This window comes from Neophocaena asiaeorientalis, unplaced genomic scaffold, assembly GCF_003031525.2.
Source record: "Neophocaena asiaeorientalis asiaeorientalis breed wild unplaced genomic scaffold, Neophocaena_asiaeorientalis_V1.1 scaffold504, whole genome shotgun sequence".
Classification (NCBI taxonomy): domain Eukaryota; kingdom Metazoa; phylum Chordata; class Mammalia; order Artiodactyla; family Phocoenidae; genus Neophocaena; species Neophocaena asiaeorientalis.
The window spans coordinates 2,012,204-2,029,461 of NW_020174438.1; the positions used below are offsets into that span (position 1 = coordinate 2,012,204).

At 41.2% G+C, this 17,258-nt stretch overlaps 1 protein-coding gene across 9 annotated transcripts in view; it reads right to left on the reverse strand.

Annotated features, from left to right (window-relative positions):
- Window positions 1-8,921: 8,921 nt before the first annotated feature.
- The window catches only part of TEAD1 (TEA domain transcription factor 1), a 262,390-nt gene continuing 254,053 nt past the window's right edge, over window positions 8,922-17,258 (reverse strand). For all 9 annotated transcript variants that reach the window (XM_024757060.1, XM_024757061.1, XM_024757059.1 and 6 more), the window contains one exon: window positions 8,922-16,987. In XM_024757060.1, the coding sequence (XP_024612828.1) occupies window positions 16,874-16,987 (114 nt within the window). In that variant the 3' untranslated portion in view covers window positions 8,922-16,873. The remainder of the gene's footprint in view (window positions 16,988-17,258) is intronic.

The window sequence follows — 17,258 nt, forward strand, 5'->3', positions numbered from 1 at the left end:
TCTAATCTCCTTCTGCTTGAAGTTGACAGCGATCAAATCGAGACATTAATTGACAACAGTCAACATTATACCACGCGGGAGATAGCCGACATACTCAAAATAACCAAATAAAGCGTTGAAAATCATTGGCACCAGCTTGGTTACGTTCATTGCTTTGGTGTTTGGGTTCCACATAAGTTAATCAAAAAAACCCTTCTTGACCATATTTCCACATGCGATTCTCTACTTAAACATAATGAAAACGTTCCGCTTTTAAAACAAATTGTGACATGTGATGAAAAGTGGATACTGTACAATAACGTGGAATGGAAGAGATGGCGGGGCAAGCGAAATGAACCACCACCAACCACACCAAAAGCCGGTCTTCAGCCAAGGAAGGTGATGTCGTGTATATGGTGGGACTGGAAGGGAGTCCTCTATTATGAGGTCCTTCCGGAAAACCAAACGATTAATTCCAACAAGTACTGCTCCCAATTAGACCCACTGAAAGCAGCACTCGAGGAAAAGCATCCGGAATTAGTCAACAGAAAACGCATAATCTTCCATCAGGATAACGGAAGACTGCATATTTCTTTGATGAGGTGAAAACTGTTACAGCTTGGCTGGGAAGTTCTGATTCATCTGCTGTATTCACCAGACATTGCACCTTCAGATTTCCATTTATTTCGGTCTTTACAAATTCTCTTAATAGAAAAAATTTCTATTTCCTGGAAGACTGTAAAAGGCACCTGGAACAGTTCTTTGTTCAAAAAAAAAAAAGTTTTGGGAAGATGGAATTATGAAGTTGCCTGAAAAATGGCAGAAGGTAGTGGAACAAAAGGGTGAATACGTTGTTCAATAAAGTTCTTGGTGAAAATGAAAAATGTGTCTTTTATTTTTACTTAAAAACCGAAGGCAACTTCTGGCCCACCCAATATTTACAACAAAGGGAATGTGATGCGGGAGACTGGTGGTGAGGGTACTGAAAAGCTGAACTCCAAGATGAGCAGGAATAGAAAGTCACTCTAGCTTTTAGGATAAAAGAGCGAAGGGGTAAGGTGATGGTCCTAGATCCCCAGATCAGATCACTAGAAGCTGGAACCCTTGGGGGTCCCTCGAGTGGGAGCTGGAGCCATGAAGGAAATACAGCCTCTGCTGCTGGAGGCGCCCCCTGGAACGGAAAGGGAGGGCAATGAGCCAGCTTCTTCCTTCTACCAGGACCTTGCATTGGCCACGCCCTGCTGCCAGGCACCTGGTAGAGGTGCCTGGAGAAGACAACCAACAAGGTTGCATTTCAGAGGAGGTAAAGGCAAGGAGTGGATCTGAGCACAGACAGGCCTGGGGCAGAGACGCCCTTGATGGTTACAAACTCCGATGAGTGCCTGTTGCCTACTGGATACAATGTAAATTCTGCCCCATGAAATGAAAGGTCTTTCCCAAGCCAGACCACTCATAAACCGCATTTCCTGCTACTGCCTTGTCCTCGTTCTGTCACTTACTTCCTAATTCTAGGCTCTCAGTCTTGCTTCCTCTTCCTGGAACATCCATTGCCCACACCATCCCCTTCTCTCTTCTCATTTCTCCTCAACCTGCATCCTTCTCTTCACCCCAAGCTTCTCCTTTTTCTTCCTCTTCTTTCCTATTTCATTCCTTTCCTTTCCCATCCCTATCATCTCCCTGTCTTTCTTTCCTATTAATGAGCAGATTGAAGTCCAGGTCTTTAGGTATATTAGTTGTTATTGTTTTCTAGTAACTATTCCTTAAAAATCAATTATTAAAACATATTGTAACCACTGACCCCCCACCCTCACCTCCACACCTGGGAAGCCCCAAACCTAGATGTAACTGATTAAAACCAGTCCAAACTTTCTTTACCAAGCCACTGGATGTCATATTGATTTCACAGCAGAGTTGGGAAGCCCTTGCAAGAGCTCAAAACCTGCAAAGAAATAAGCATCTTCATACCTTGCTTGCCCCGAAAATATCACAGCCAGACTTCTGCTTACTGTAGTGACTGAATAAGATTTTACTAGATGGGGACTTCCATGGCGGTCCAGTGGTTAAGACTCCGCACTTCCAAAGCAGGGGGCGCGGGTTCAATCCCTGGTCGGGGAACTAAGATCCCACAGGGCGCGGAGCCTGACCAAGAGAAAAAAAAGATTTTTACTGTATGGACGTGTACAAAATGGAAGCATTGAAAGTACCGGGGAGTAAAAAGAAGCAGGTGGATTTGGGTGGGAAGTCCATGTGTGGAGAGAGAAGTGATAGGAAGTGAGCTCCCTAGTTCTGCTGTTTTGTGCCCGAGGGGCCAGGTACAGGGAGTGTTGTGCAAGCCAGTGGTGGTGCTAGTGGAAAAGCAGCCATCTTTTTGGCCCATGAGAAAAGAAGATCGAGTACAGGGCAACTACAGCTGCCAAAAGGAGGGGACAGATTCCTGGAAGGGAAGGGCCAGAGAGGGGGTCTCCAAATTTGATCTGTTCATATCTCTGGCTGGCTCCTGGACCACACAAACACAAAACAGACACAAAGCATCTCAGCTAAAGGCAAGAGTCTGAAAGAGTCTTAACCCACTGATCTGATGTACCATTTCTGTCATGTTTTATATAACCTTGGATCTTTTTCCAATCTCCCTATTCTATTCCATCGGTTAGTTTGTCTAATTGTGCATTATTACCGCACAGACTTATTTACTAGGGCTTTATAATAAATATTGATATCTTGGTAGGATTAGTCCCCTATATCAGCCACAGAAATCACACATATTCCTGAACGGGGAAAATGTAGTATAAAGAATTGTTAACTCGTAGAAAGCGGTTTACTAAAAGGGGTAAAAGAAGACTCAGAGGAGTACAGGAATAGCAAGTGCAAAAAGGCATCAACTACCTCTAGGCTAAACAAGAGTGTGAAAATGGACTACTACTCAGCCATAAAAAATGAAATAATATCAATAGCAGCAACATGGATGGACCTAGAGATTGTCATACTAAGTGAAGTCAGAAAGAGAAAGACAAATATCATAAGACATCATTTACATGTGGAATCCAAAATACGACACAAATGAACCTATGAAACAGAAACAGACTCACATAGCTGTAAACTATTATATAGAGAATGGATAAACAACGAGGTCCTACTGTATAGCACAGGGAAGTATATTCAATATCCTGTGATAAACCATAATGGAAAAGAATATGAAAGAATGTGTATATATATATATTTATAAAACTGAATCACTCTGCTATGCAGCAGAAATTGACACAACATTGTAAATCGACTATACTTCAATAAAATAAATTAAAAAAAGAAAAAGAGTAGACAATGAAGGAACTAGGGACTTAGGAGAATTCCACGCCCTTCCAACCAAAGGTTGAGAACGTGCAGCCTGCCAGTAGCAAAGAAACGTGACAGGGGCATGGGCCAGAGCTGGTCTGTAGAAATTGTCCACCATGGCCATAGGCCATAGCTGGGATAAAGATAGTCTGTAGAAACTGCCTACTTGGTGGAGAGACAGTTGCCAGAGGCACAGTTGGAGCTGCTCCACAATGTCTGCTGGTCTCCTGTGCAGAGCAACAATAACGGAGGACTGATCCCCAGAAGGGAAACGCCTTCCTGTCGCCATTGCCTTGCAGTGTAACTCCAGTGCTCTCTATTGGTAAAGCGTAACATTGTGTCCAGCTGGCAAAGAAGAAATGTTTACAGGGTCTATAGCTCCACTATCACAAAGCAGGGCACAGGTTGGATTTGGAGCTGAGAGAAAATTGGTAGCTAGCTCATACTCCTAACCTGTTCTTATTCTTCAAATTTTTTAGCTATTTTTGGTCACTTACCTTCCCATGTACACAAGTGGGAGCAGGGTAGTGGTGGTGGAGATTATTAAATTTTCACCTGCATTGGATTTAATCTGTAGATTTGGTGGACCTAACAGCCTTACATTATGGAGTCTTCCAGCTCATGATATTTGTCTCTGTCCATTTATTTAGATCTTTTTTAAAGTTTTTCACTAACACTTTTATAATTTTCTCCATAAAGATCTCTTACAGCTTTTGTTAGGTTTATTCTTCAGCACTTCATAGTTTTCAAGCAAACAGTATATTAAAAATTTTGTATGTTACTATTAATACAAAAATGCATTTTATCATGGTACGTTGTTTTGTATCCAGCAACATAATAAACTTACTTCCAAATTCTAGTAATAAATCTATCTGTCCTTTTGGCTTTTCTACATATACCAGTTCATCTTCCAAGAATGACAGATTGGATTCCCATTCTTATGGACTGTTTCTTATTCTAGCCTTACGACATTGTGTAGAACCTCAGTATGCTGAGGAAAAGTGGCAAACTTAGGCATCGTTGCCTCGTTCCCAAGTATCAAAAGGAATGCTTTCATTTTTAGCTTATTGATTTATTTTGTAGATACCCGTTATCAGTTCAGAGTGTTTTCTCCTAGTTCTAATTTAAGAAGTTAAAAAAAAATCATGAATGGACATTGTGTGTTTTCAGATGCATCTATCTTCCTCTATTCAGATGATCTATGATTTTTCTCCTTTCATCTATTAATGTGAATCACATGGGTTGATTTTCTAATGTAAACCAACCTTGCATTCCTGGGATGGACCCCATTGTGTCATCATGCATTATGCTTTATATACATGGCTATCCTCAAATTAATACTTTAATTTTATGCTCATGAGTGAGATTAACCTATACTTTCCCTTTTTCGTACTGTCCTTGTTGGTACGCTAGCCATACAGTAAAATGGGGAGTATATTTAGAAACAAACTTTATGCACCTTCTCAAACACCCTTGACTGCCTCCTCTTTCCCTGCCTTGACTTGTAACTCATACATTGTGGAATTTCCCTCCATTTTCAGACTTTAATGAGATGCAGCATTATAAGACATGGGATCTGAATTCCTGAACAGCTGTTATGAGGTGGATAATGCAACCCAGTGGGACAGTCAATCATCCCTGTGGCAAGAACATTGACCAATGAGAACTGAGAGATGGGAGGTTACCTGGTAGCTAGATTACTCCATTTTCTTTCTCCCATTGGTTACTCCACAACATTGTTTCTTCCTGGAAACCTTACCAGAAAAGTCCACATGCTAAAGTTTCACATGCTGAGTAACCTGATAGGTCTCTTTCAACTCACTGTGAAGTGGCAGTCAAGACAATAATGTGTCACAAATTTCATAGGATTCCCCTTGTTTTACTTCCGTTTTTCTCTCATTTTTTCCCTGAGCTTATGTTTCCCAAATGAAGTACAGTATGTGTTAGTATCTTAGTCCTTGCCTCAGGCTCTGCTTTCTAGAAGACCTAAGCTAAGGTCAGAATTATACCCTTTGTTCTATGCACTGCAGTATTTTCTGTAAGATTGCAGGACCTTATTCCTTTCAAGTTTGATAGACCTCACTAGTAAACCATGTAGGCCTGAGTTTTTGTGTGGAAATATTGGGAACTGTTTCATTAACTTTAATGGTTGTTAAGACTACTCTATTCAGGTTTCCTACTTCTTTGTGAAGCAACTTTCATAAGTTACAGTCTTCTAAGAATTTATCCTTTGTATCTATACTTACAAATTCATTGGCATAAAGTTTATGTTTAATTATCTATTTTATTATACTTTTATTAATATCTGTGGGATCTGTAGTGATAACGGTATTTCCATTCCTGTTACCTTTTGTCTATTTAGTTGGTTGATTTGGTTCTCTCTCCCTCTTTTATCAGTCTTGTTAGGGTTTATAGATTGTATTTGTATTTCTGAAAAACCAATTTTTGACTTTGTTGATCTTCTCTATTGTGTTCATTTTCTATTCCATTACTTTGCTCTTTTAACAGTTCCTTCCTTGTGTGTGTAGTGTGTGTGTGTGTGTGTGTGTGCTTACTTTGGTCTTCTTTTAACTTCATGAATTGGATGCCTAGCTCATTAACTTTTGGTCTTTTTTCTTATCTAGTATGGACGATTCTCCACATGTTAGTCTAGTATCCTCTACTGCTTTAGCTGCATTCCACACATTTTAGTAGATAGTATTTCTTTAATATACAGTTTTCAATATTTAACTTCTATGACTTCTTTTCTCATGCATTAAGTAGAAATGTTTATTAATTCCCAAACATATGGGAGCTTTTCCAAAGATCCTTTTAAAATTGATTCTACCTTAATTGCTTTGAGGTCAGAGAATATTGGCAGCTTTGCAGCAATCCTTTGGAATATACTGACACTTGCTTAATTTGCAAGTGTACGGTTTTCATACCATTCCATGTGACTGAAAAAATATGAATGACAATTTTGGGACAGAGTACACAATTAGTACTTCGATTTTTCTACATATTTCCTGGAATGTGTCTGCTTGTTCCGTCAACTACTGAAAGCATCGCGTGGTTTTGTCTTTTTCCTTGCAGTTCTCTCGCTTAAGAGTGTTAAGGTAGTTTCATTAAGAGCATATCAATTTACAATTATTTCATCTTTGTGGTGAATTTAACCTTTCATCACGTGAAGTGACATCTTTATTAAGACTCCCAAATAAACTGTTCACCCTCAAGTCTTTTTTCAGGGTCTGCTTCTGGGGGAGCCTAAACTAAGATAGTTGGTCCACTGGAATGTTGTAGCAGCACGACAACTAAGACTGTCACCTGTCGTAAATTGGCACTGGGTCCAGAAGGAAAGGGATGCACTTACCTTATGCAATTTCTAGCATGCCAGAGAGACTGGGGTGGTGTGAATTATGATTGGTTGGTGGCATTAATAGGTTAGTTGTTGCTAAGTGCGATTGGTGCACAGAAGGAAGAAAATGTCAGGCTCAACTCAGGGCATGGTGTAAAAGATCTCCCTGGCAGCATTTAAAGAAATCCTTAGCTCATGCAGTTGAAGGGCAGACTGTGCTAAAAATCAAGCCAGAAATTACAAATAAAGCTGAATTTAGAGCTCTCACAAGTCTCCCGTCAGGCCCTAATAGATAAGGAGTGGGATACTGAAACATGGAGTGGGAACACCTGGGTGGGAACACTGAGAGCTCTGAACCTCAGATCTCTCTGAAACTTCTAGGCTAGCCGTCCGCCCCTCTGCCTGAAGACCATGTTAAGGCCCCATTTGAAACAGATGCCTCACAACATGAAGTGCTCGCCTCCCCGCAGTCTGCCCCACCTCATCTCATTGCTTCTAGTAATTGCTTCTAGAAGCCTGAGGCTTTGCTAGTTACAACCACCTAGATAAATCTGACATATGGGGCATTAAGCAGAACGAAAGTGTCTTCAAAGGCAATTAAAAAAACTCTGAGGCTTCACCAGCTAACACAACACTGTGCTTTTTGAATCGGAATTGTTCAGGTGCTCACCAATGACTTAACAGGAGCTAAATTGCTTTCAGTATGTGGTAGCTATGATAAAGGGTTCTCTGTCAGTAGTAAGGCAGGAAGAAATGATCGGGCTTCCCAGTGAAGTTTCTTGTTCCCCGATATTACAAGAAGCCTTATTCACCCTCCCCTGTGTGCCTTCAATCCCTTTCCTCAGTGATGTTAGGTCACCTAGCATGTCACTCTCTTTGCTGAACTCAAGTTGACTGGAACTGCAGGCACTAATAAAGGATGTTTTTGATGCGTTAAACACCTTGTTTTAGAGGAGGTGGTGGAGGGCTAAAGTGTCACACAGCCAGCAGCAGAGCCAGGACTGCAAGGGAGGAGGTTTTTCCACCTCTAAATTCTTGCTACTTATTAGCTTTTATGATCTTAACAAGGACTTAACTTCTCTGGGCTTCAATTTCCTTATTGGAAAATCGGAAATGATTCCTTTACTCAAGAGGATGTGGGTTAAAGGAAATCGTGACTGTGAAGGTACCTGGCATATTAACAGGGCCTCAGCAAAATGCCCCACAGTTCCCCTTCCCTCTGCCCCGAGCAGCTCAGGAGACAATGGCCTTCCTCTTGAATTGTAGCTCGCTAAAAATATGCCTCTTCAAAGGAACTGGAAGCTAATTTTTTCTCTGCCCCCCCTCCCACAGTGCCTCTTGGGATTCGAGGCAGGCTGTACCTCAGATTTCAAAGAAATGGGAAGAAGCAAGACCTCCTAAGGTCTAGTTCAAACTGAAGGATCCCAGGGTACATTGGGTCCTGCTGTCAGGGCCTAAGGTCATTGTTGCTTAAGAAAGCCCCTCGGCCCCCAGATTTCTCCTCCCCAGCCTTGAGCTGTTTCCACGGAGTCTCAGTGAGCCAAAATGCAGGGGCCAAGGGTCAAGGCATCAGAGCCAGGGTGACCAGCTGAAGACTCTACCACTCACCAGTCACAACTCTGGACGACCTGCCCTTTCTGAGCATCGGTTGGGGGGTAATAATATTACTGTCATCAGGACGGTTGTGAGAATCACACGTCGTACCAGCACACTGGCCCAGTGCCCAGCGGGCAGTGAACTTAGCGACTCCGAGGCTTTGTTGTGCGTGCGTGTGCTGTACACTCCTGAGGACAGGGCGGGGTTACAGCATGCACCGTGCAGGCACCAACTTCTACCCCTGGTTCCTGGCATGCACACAGCAAGGCAGGCTAACAGTTTTAATGACACACTAAAGAGAGACAGGCAGACAGGCAGGTAAGACCAACTGACCTGTGGATGTTTTTAAGAAACCCTGCTAAAGGGAACTATACTCAATAATAACCTATAAGGGAAAAGAATATGAAAAAAATAGATATATATGTACGTATAACTGAATCACCTTGCTGTACACCTGAAACACAACATTGTAAATCAACTATACTTCTATTAAAAAAAAAACAAACAGGAAGAAAGAAAACCTGCTAGACATTAACATGTCATGTTCGGATAACTGAGCTTGGTGGACACCATCAAAAGGATCATGGCTTCAACCTCCTTTACTCTGTCCTTCATACATTCACCCACAAGACATAAAGCACCTTTCATTTTCAACAACATACACTTTGGCAGATAAAAAAGGTGACCCACACTTTCATTTTCTTTATTTTTCATTGATACCGTATGAATACAAAGTTTCTAGAAAGCTACAAAATGTCTACCACTTTATCAAGAAGGCATCAAAATGTGTCACTTTGCAAAGACATGAAAACACCTGCAGGAACTGACACAAAAATAGCATTTTTAGAGTGATGAAATAATTGCACTTAACTGTCATGGATATTACAGTTATCACACATATGTACCGCGAAAGCTAGAATACATTTTTTTTTTTACAAAGCACTTTATAAAAAAATTCTCTGCACACAAACCCTATAATTTTCATATAACTATCATACTAAAGATAAATTCACTTTAAAGCCAACACTTAGAACATTTTTAAACAAAAAGGTACCAGTACCTAAACACAGACATTAACAAATACAAGAATACTGTACTGCCAAGAGGTTTAACCAAATGCCTTTTCAAAGTTTCTGCAAACAGGTTAAGAAAACGTATGTGAGAATTTGCCCCCATCCCCCCATCTCTCCAATCTACCCAAGAGGAACCTTACTGCCTAAAGGGCAGGCTCCCCAGCCCACTCACAGCAGCAGTACAGTATCAAAGGAACCACTGACCAGATGAAACGTTTACGTCACAAGCCCATTTCATACACGTGACACGAAGACACAGACTGTGAGAATCCCATTAAGCCATTTAGAATGTGAACAAACACACGTGGCAAAAAACCGATTTACATAAAATTTAAGCATATTAAAGAATTAAAGGCTATTCAGGTTTCTTTTTTAAATGTTACAAAACTTTTTTTTGTCATTTTTTTAGGCACATAGTTTTTGTTTTTACTTTTTTTTTTTTCCTTATCTGCAGTCATGAGCCTATTGAAAAAGGCCTACAGAAGTGACTCTTTCAAGGAGGTAACAGGGAGATGGTTTTTTTTTTTTTTTTAAAGAAGTGCAGTTAGTATCTAATTTACACAGTGAAACTAATCACGGAAAATGACTGATGGAAAAAAGAAAAGAGAAGGAAGGAAGGAAGGAGGGAGGGACCGAGGGAAGGAGGGAGGGAGAAAACCAGAGACTGGTTTCCAATTGATTTACACCTAGATTCTGTCAGCCTCTTTCAGAAAAAGGGGAAGGGGAGACAATTTCATAATGGAAGGCAGATAAAAGAGAGCCAACATGATAGAGGTGGAATCTCCTGGAATCTGACCCCATTTCATGATGAAGGAGAGGGAACATAAATGCTATTTCAAATGCTAAAATGGAGTGGGGCATATAACAGACTCAATGCAAATTCACAGAGAATAAAACAAGTTTACAGCTTAGGAAGTAGAACAATAAAGACAAATATTTCATCTTATTTAATGGTGCATGACTTCAGTGAAACTATCCTTTGCAATGCAATTTTAAACACAAAACCTTCATTCTTAACAATATAAGTAATGAGTTAATGAGAGAAAACTATTGCCAAAGAAAGCACAGTAACAGTTGAAAAGGGAAGCAGGAAAACAAACATTTGATTAATTTCTTCCAAGTTGTGGTGTAGTCCTGCCATGACAGGGAGGGGCTGAATTCAAGCAGCTAACTATAACTTGTGCTGAGCAATTATCCTTTTCATTTAACTTTTTTTGTTTCTTGTAGAAATTTCTATGAATACTCACAACTTGGTGTGGATAGAAATCACTCCTGAAATTTCAGACAGCCCAAAGAGACACCAGGTAGAGACAGACGGACCATCGCATTCAGAGGCTAACTTTCAAAGATGTCTAATGTCACTGTAAAGTCTATATTGGTAAAGAAAAGTCTTTTTTGTCCTGGCTTTTGTTTGGCTCGTGTTTTTGCCTTCTCATCCTTTTCACTCCTTTTCCTCCCCTCTATCAATTTTCCCAATTTACACAAGGTTTTGATAAAAGCCAGCACAGACTCTAAAGAGTTGCCCTTTGGAGGGCTGGAACATTCTTCGAAAATTCCGAATCGTGAGTGGTGCTCTTTGGAAGTTTCTCATAGCGCATTCAGACAACACTCAGAGTCAACATTTTCGCCCTAAGAAGAACACTTCAATTGTAATGACCCTAACCCATTTTTTGTTCTGCACTGTCATCTCAGTTTGAGGCTTCCAACTTTCAAAACGGTATCACTGCGTAAACCAGAAGTGCGCGCTGTCATCTGAGTGGAAAGGCAGGCCTCCACAGACTGAACATGAGCATAAGAAGGACAAATCTGTCCACCGGCCGAGAGTCTGCGGTTTGTGTGCAAGTTCCCTCAGGCGGACACAGGGCTGGGTGACGGGCGGAGATGGCACATGGGGTCACGGCGCACAAACACACCAGTTCCTGGGGGCCCTCCTGCCGCTGTGCGCCCCGGGGGCATGGGTGGCAGGGGCTCCCCCACGGCAGACAGACAGCGCAGCAGGCAGGGTCCGCGTCGTGCTCTTGTGAATGGAGGCCTGTGGTTGGTTACTATCCCAGTAAACCAAAGGCATCACGGTGATCTCAGGATATTTTTGGTCTCTCTACAAGTTATCGTGATTATGGCAGCACTTTTCTAAGCTGGAATCTCAAACCAAAGGCACTTTCATGCTAGAGTGCAGAAGGTTCACAAATAGCTAAGTATTTGGTCATGAATTTAAAAGGCAACATTAAAAGTATACAATTTGCTTTTCATAGTAAACTACGAAGTTGCAAAACCTTCCATTTTGGTATAGACATTTGACAGTGTGGTCAATGAACTGACTTCTATTCATTTCAGATTTCAGACCAAGAAGTCAGTTTCCAATAGAACTGGAGAAAAATGGGCTTACAAAACAAAAATGAAAACAATGCTTGCTTGCTCTATTTTAAATACCATGCCGATCAGTAAAGGGACATCGAGAACTGGTGTGAGAAAAGGCTGGCGGCACGACTAAGTATCACTAAGGCACTGCTTACTGAACGCTTTGGCAGCTCTGAATTGAAAACTTCCTACAAAAGTTAACAGTAGTAAGAGAAATGCTTCCAGCTTACAAAAGGGCTCACAGTTCCGAGGCAGCCTTCTGCACTGCAAACCCTACACGCAACATCGCAAAGATTTAAGGCTTTTCAGAAATGACATGTGCAGGGTTTTGCCACAGAAACATCAACAGAAAGAAAGAAGCAATGCAGACGTATCCTCTTAATGTCACAGGTGTGAACATCAACACACAAAATTGGTTCTACCCTTCGTTAGAACAGGTGTAGTGTACCAGAGCATAGACAAAAATCATAGAAGTTATCGGTACCTGGTTTGAAAAGTTGACTGTCATCTTGTGTGATTTAAATAACTTACGTTTATACAAACTGCAAAAGCCACTAGAGTATTGAGACCTAAAGAAGACTTGGGTTTGTAACACCAAGTTCTGGGCACGGGGGCTGTTTTTTGGCTGGTCCGAGCGTGGGACTTGCTGCTGGGATGCTTTGTGAAGAGAAATTTGACTCAGAGCCTGTGGCAGGTGAACTGTCCTCAGGGTAAGGAAAAGGCTCATCAGCTTTCCTATCTGCTCGCAGATGCCTCCCAGACATGACACTCCAGGGAGAGAAGCAGCGTCACCACCAGGAGATGCTGCTGCTCTGGCAGAGGAAGGGGGTCTTAACCTCCCTCTCTCTTCCGCCCTGAGCACCAGAGAGGGACAACCCCCACCAAGAGGCCAAGGATTAAGTGTCAGGAGTCCCAGAGCCTTACTCTTAATCTGTCACTGACCAGCTGGGTGACTTTGGGCAAGCCATCTCCCCTCTGGGCCTCAACTTTCTCATCTACAAAATGGAGGTCACAGGCATACCTCGTTTAATTGTGCTTCACAGATATCACAGTTTTTAAAAATTGAAGGTTTGTGGCGACCCTAAGGCAAACGAGTCTACCAGCGTCACTTTCCAATAACATTTGCTCACTTCACGTCTCTGTGTCACATTTTGATAATTCTCTCAATAATTAATAATTGAAGAATAATTCAACTTTTTAATTATTTTCATATTTTTTATGGTGACCTTCAAGTTCTATTGTAATTGTTCCGGCATTTTTTGGCAATATTTTTTCATTAAGGTATGTGCACTGATTTTTTTTTTTAGACATAATACTATTGCACACTTAATAGACGACAATATAGGGTAAACATAACTTTTATATGCACTGTGTGACTCGCTTTACTGTGATATTTGCTTTCTTGTGGTGCTCTGGAACTGAGTCCGCGCTAGCTCTGAGGTATGCCTGAAGACCGTGCTTTCCTAAAGCTCAATAAAGGAACATTCGATCAGCCCTCTTCCGAAATGAATCCCTCTCTCCACCATCCTTAAAGATGAAATGTTCCAGAGGTCTCTGTAAATTCTACAAAAAAGCAATGAGTGCAAGGCTAAAAGTAGAAGACCAGAGGAAATGTATTGAAATGATTAAAGGTTTGATAATGAGAACTATAACCTTAGGAGAAATAATAAAAATGGGTGGGATTTTCTTTAACCTGATAAAATAAGCAACGAAGAGCAAATTAGAAATGCTCTGTAAATAGGTGTGAGTTGATTATAGGGATGATGGTGGCCAGCTGTCCCCAACTTTCCCAGGGAGGAAGGAAAGAATACTTGTAGCAGAGAGATTCTGTTGTGAAATAGAAGTTCTGAAACAGGAAGAAACATGGACACAATATCATTTGAGTAATATTCCTACCTGTCTCTTGATGGCCTGAGACAAGGCTCCCAAGAGAGAAGCTTTCTCAGGGTAAAATGGAAGGAGAAAGAAAACCTCAAACATGGCATTTGTGACCTGTCAGATGCAGGGCAGTGGTTCTCAACCAGGGGCAATTCTGTGCCCCACGGCACATTTGGCAATGTCTGGAGACATTTTGGGTTGTGACAACTGGGGAAAGGTGTATCTAGTGGGCAGAGGCTAGGTAGGGATGCTGCTAAACCTCCTACAATGCACAGGACAGCCCTGCACCACAGAGAATTATCTGGTCCAAATGTCAACAGTGTCGAGAAAGGGTTGAGAAACCCTGGTCTAGGGTAGATTAGACGTTCTGGGATTCTAGGACATGTTTTGGAAAAGCCCCAACTTTATTTAGGTCTCTTGCTAAGATGAAAATGAATACCAAGAGACCAAAGCCCAGTTCTTCCGCTTCTCCCTATTTAGGCTGCGGAAAGTGGCCTCTGGACTCTCCAGTGAAAGCACAAGATGTCCCTGAATCGATCCTGGTAGTGGAGGGTCAACCAGGAGATAGAGCACCCAGAAAAAAGCAGTGAGGACAGAGCTTTGGAAAGGCTTCTTTATGGTACAGAAAGCTTTACGAAGGGAGGAGACTCTGCCATAAAGGGTCAAAGACCAAAAACAGACTTGGAGTCGATGTTCTAACACAAATCTAATCCCAGGGTCTAATTTGGGAGTGACAGAGAAAGGGTTAAGAGGTTGGACCAGTGGTTAATACAGGGAGAATATCTGCCCTGGAGAAATCTTTAGAAGGACAAGACAAGAAGTAAACTTGTTTTAAGAGCAAAAAGCCATCCTCAAGTTCATCCATGTAAACCCCCAAACTCAACTACAAAGGCATTCGGAGGAAGAGGCAAGCATCAGAGGGCCCAGCCTAACTCTGTGAGTTCAGCAGACCAGGGTATGCCCTTCTCTGCAGCCAAAAGAACTACCCTCTAGCTGGTGTTCTTGGGTCTCGATCTATTTGCGCTTTGAAAAAAGTAAATCCTCAGAGCCCCCCTGGCAGTACCCAAGAGCCCCATTCCCGGGAGAAAGCGTGAACCAAATACCTCTTGCCCTGAAGTTCTGGGATGGCGTGGCTTTTAGCCACATAAGATCATTTGCGCCCCTTGGTCCTGAGAGACTGGGGGTAACACCTTGAGTAAAGACACAGGAGATGGGAGCCAAAGAAGCATCCCTAAGAGGGGTGACCAAGAGAAGTCATAAATATATGACCAAGGAAGAAGCTTAATGCTTGGGCCGAAGACCAGATAGAAGGGTGGGCCACTAGGGCATTTCTTCAAAGGTCCACCTGGAATCAGGGAACAAACTGTAGTCTCTTTACGTAGGGAAGATACACACCATGCTACTGGCTTATGTAAGGGATGTGTGTTCCAAAAGGGGAAAGTTCTGCGCTCTCTCCTTTGGTCTTCCCAGTGACCAGGGTCATGGGTTTGGGAGAGGTCAGGCTTGGTTCTTCTGTTTGCCATGAGCCAGCCACACCCTCATGACCACCAGATACTAATCAATATATAAGCAGGGTCAGAGCAGGTGGTGGGACAGGGAAGTGGGTGTGTAGGTTATTTGAATGTGACAGAACAAAGTTTTCATTTTCTGGCTTGACGTAAAACTCTTGACATGTTTCACAACTTACAAAACATTTTATGTTCTAATGGTGTTAACCTATTCCTGACAATTATAAAAAACGTCTTTCCTCCAGGAAGTTGGGGAGCATGCCCTGTCCCCTTCCCAATGAAGCACTTATGGAAATAACCCAAGACATGTGGCCACATCAAACAGACTGCCTGGACAATGCTTTGGAATATTTGGGTTGGAAAGTTGAATTCCTCCTAGGAAGAAAACCTCCCAAATGTGCCTGTGTGGAAAGGGCAGAGATAGATAGCTGAGCTTCTTCAACCTCAGTCAAATAAGCATTGTGACTTATCGAGAGATGTCAAGGAAACGCGTGTCCTTAGCGAATACACCTAGATCTACGGACACAGACTGAGAAATACACACGTATCAGCACCTAGAAAACTGAGTGACACTGAATAGATGTTCAATAAATATGTGTTGAATAACTATATATGTATATGTGTATATATGTACACACAAACACACACGTACACATATAGTTACAGCAGGTTAATACTGGATCACCAGAAAGAATTTACCCACAGGCCGGTGAGCACGCTTGTGATTTTCTGGGGAGCAGAGATCCTAAAACTGATGAGCCTTTTATGAGTTCGGTTGATGAAATCTCTCCCAGCCACAGGGTTTTCTATAATTTGCAGCTCACAGTGCAGTATTCGTGCCAATTTTACATTTTTGTTATTAAATTTCAGTGGTTCAAAGATTTACTCATCTTAATAAAAAATTTGGTTGTCCATATAAAATAGAACTGCACACACAAGACTATAAACATTGTAAGTTTAGATTTTCAGTATTTATCTACTTATTGCAAAAAGAGCCATCTTTTTCATTAAATAATCATCACATTAGTACAATACAATTTTATATTTTTTAAATATACTATATATGTTAAGGATAAGGGGTGAAGTTTTCTTCCTCTGTAATAGCTGTTCCAAGAGTTTAATGGATTAGGAGATTAGTTTTAACCTCGAGGAAAAAAGTACAAATTTGTCTCATTAGGATATGTCTACCAAGCATTTCTTAAGGCTATATTTTAACATTTGGTTTCAAAAAGAAGGAAAAGTTTCATTTAAAAAATAATTTAGTGAATTATGTTCTTTCATAACTTCCACCCTAATTTGTTACAAAGATAAGTCTAAAGATTCTTAGTTTTGTGTACTAATTTACATTTATATTTAAAGATTAATTTTACTTGTATCTTAAAACAAGAATTTTATGTTGGAAAAAAAAAAAACACTAAATACATTTGTATAAAGGCTGTAAATGTCCAATGGTAAATGCTCTGTCTTATTTTTTTTTCTACCGCAACGAGAAACAGGTCTCCGCAGACAGAGACTTGGGTTCTTAAGGTTCACCTTTCTGAGGAATTGTGGGCTGTGGATCTGAATAACACACAGAAACAACTCGATTTCTCTTTTTACAACTGTACCAGAACTTCACAGCTACAATGAGTATGAACACATGAAAAAATGACTTCACTCAAACAGGATTTAGAAAAGTTGGGGTGACCTCAGGGCCAGGGCAGCACCCCTGTGTGGTGAGGTTTACAGTCAGTCGTTCGATCATGGAGAGAGAGTGTGTGTGTGTGCACATATGTGTGTGTGTATATACAGATATCTATATATATAAATAACCACGGTTAGTCCTTTACAAGCCTGTAAATATGATGCTGTGCTCCATGTTCACTATTTGAAACTTCAAATACACAGGCCATGCACAGGAGAGTTTCTTGTGTATCCCTGTTTGTTACCACCTGTTTAAAAAAAAAAAAAGTATAAATGGAAAAGAATATGAAACAGAATGTACAATATATATAGGTATAACTGAATCACTTTCTGTACAGCAGAAATTAACACACTGTAAATCAACTATATGTCAATAAAATATTTTTTAAAGTATATATATATGTATATCAAACACCACATGAATGAAAACATATTCCATCTGTGCCATGATGACTACGATTTACTTGGAGAGGAATATGGAGTCCAGTGTTCAAAAAGTGGATTGTTCAGAGATCTGCC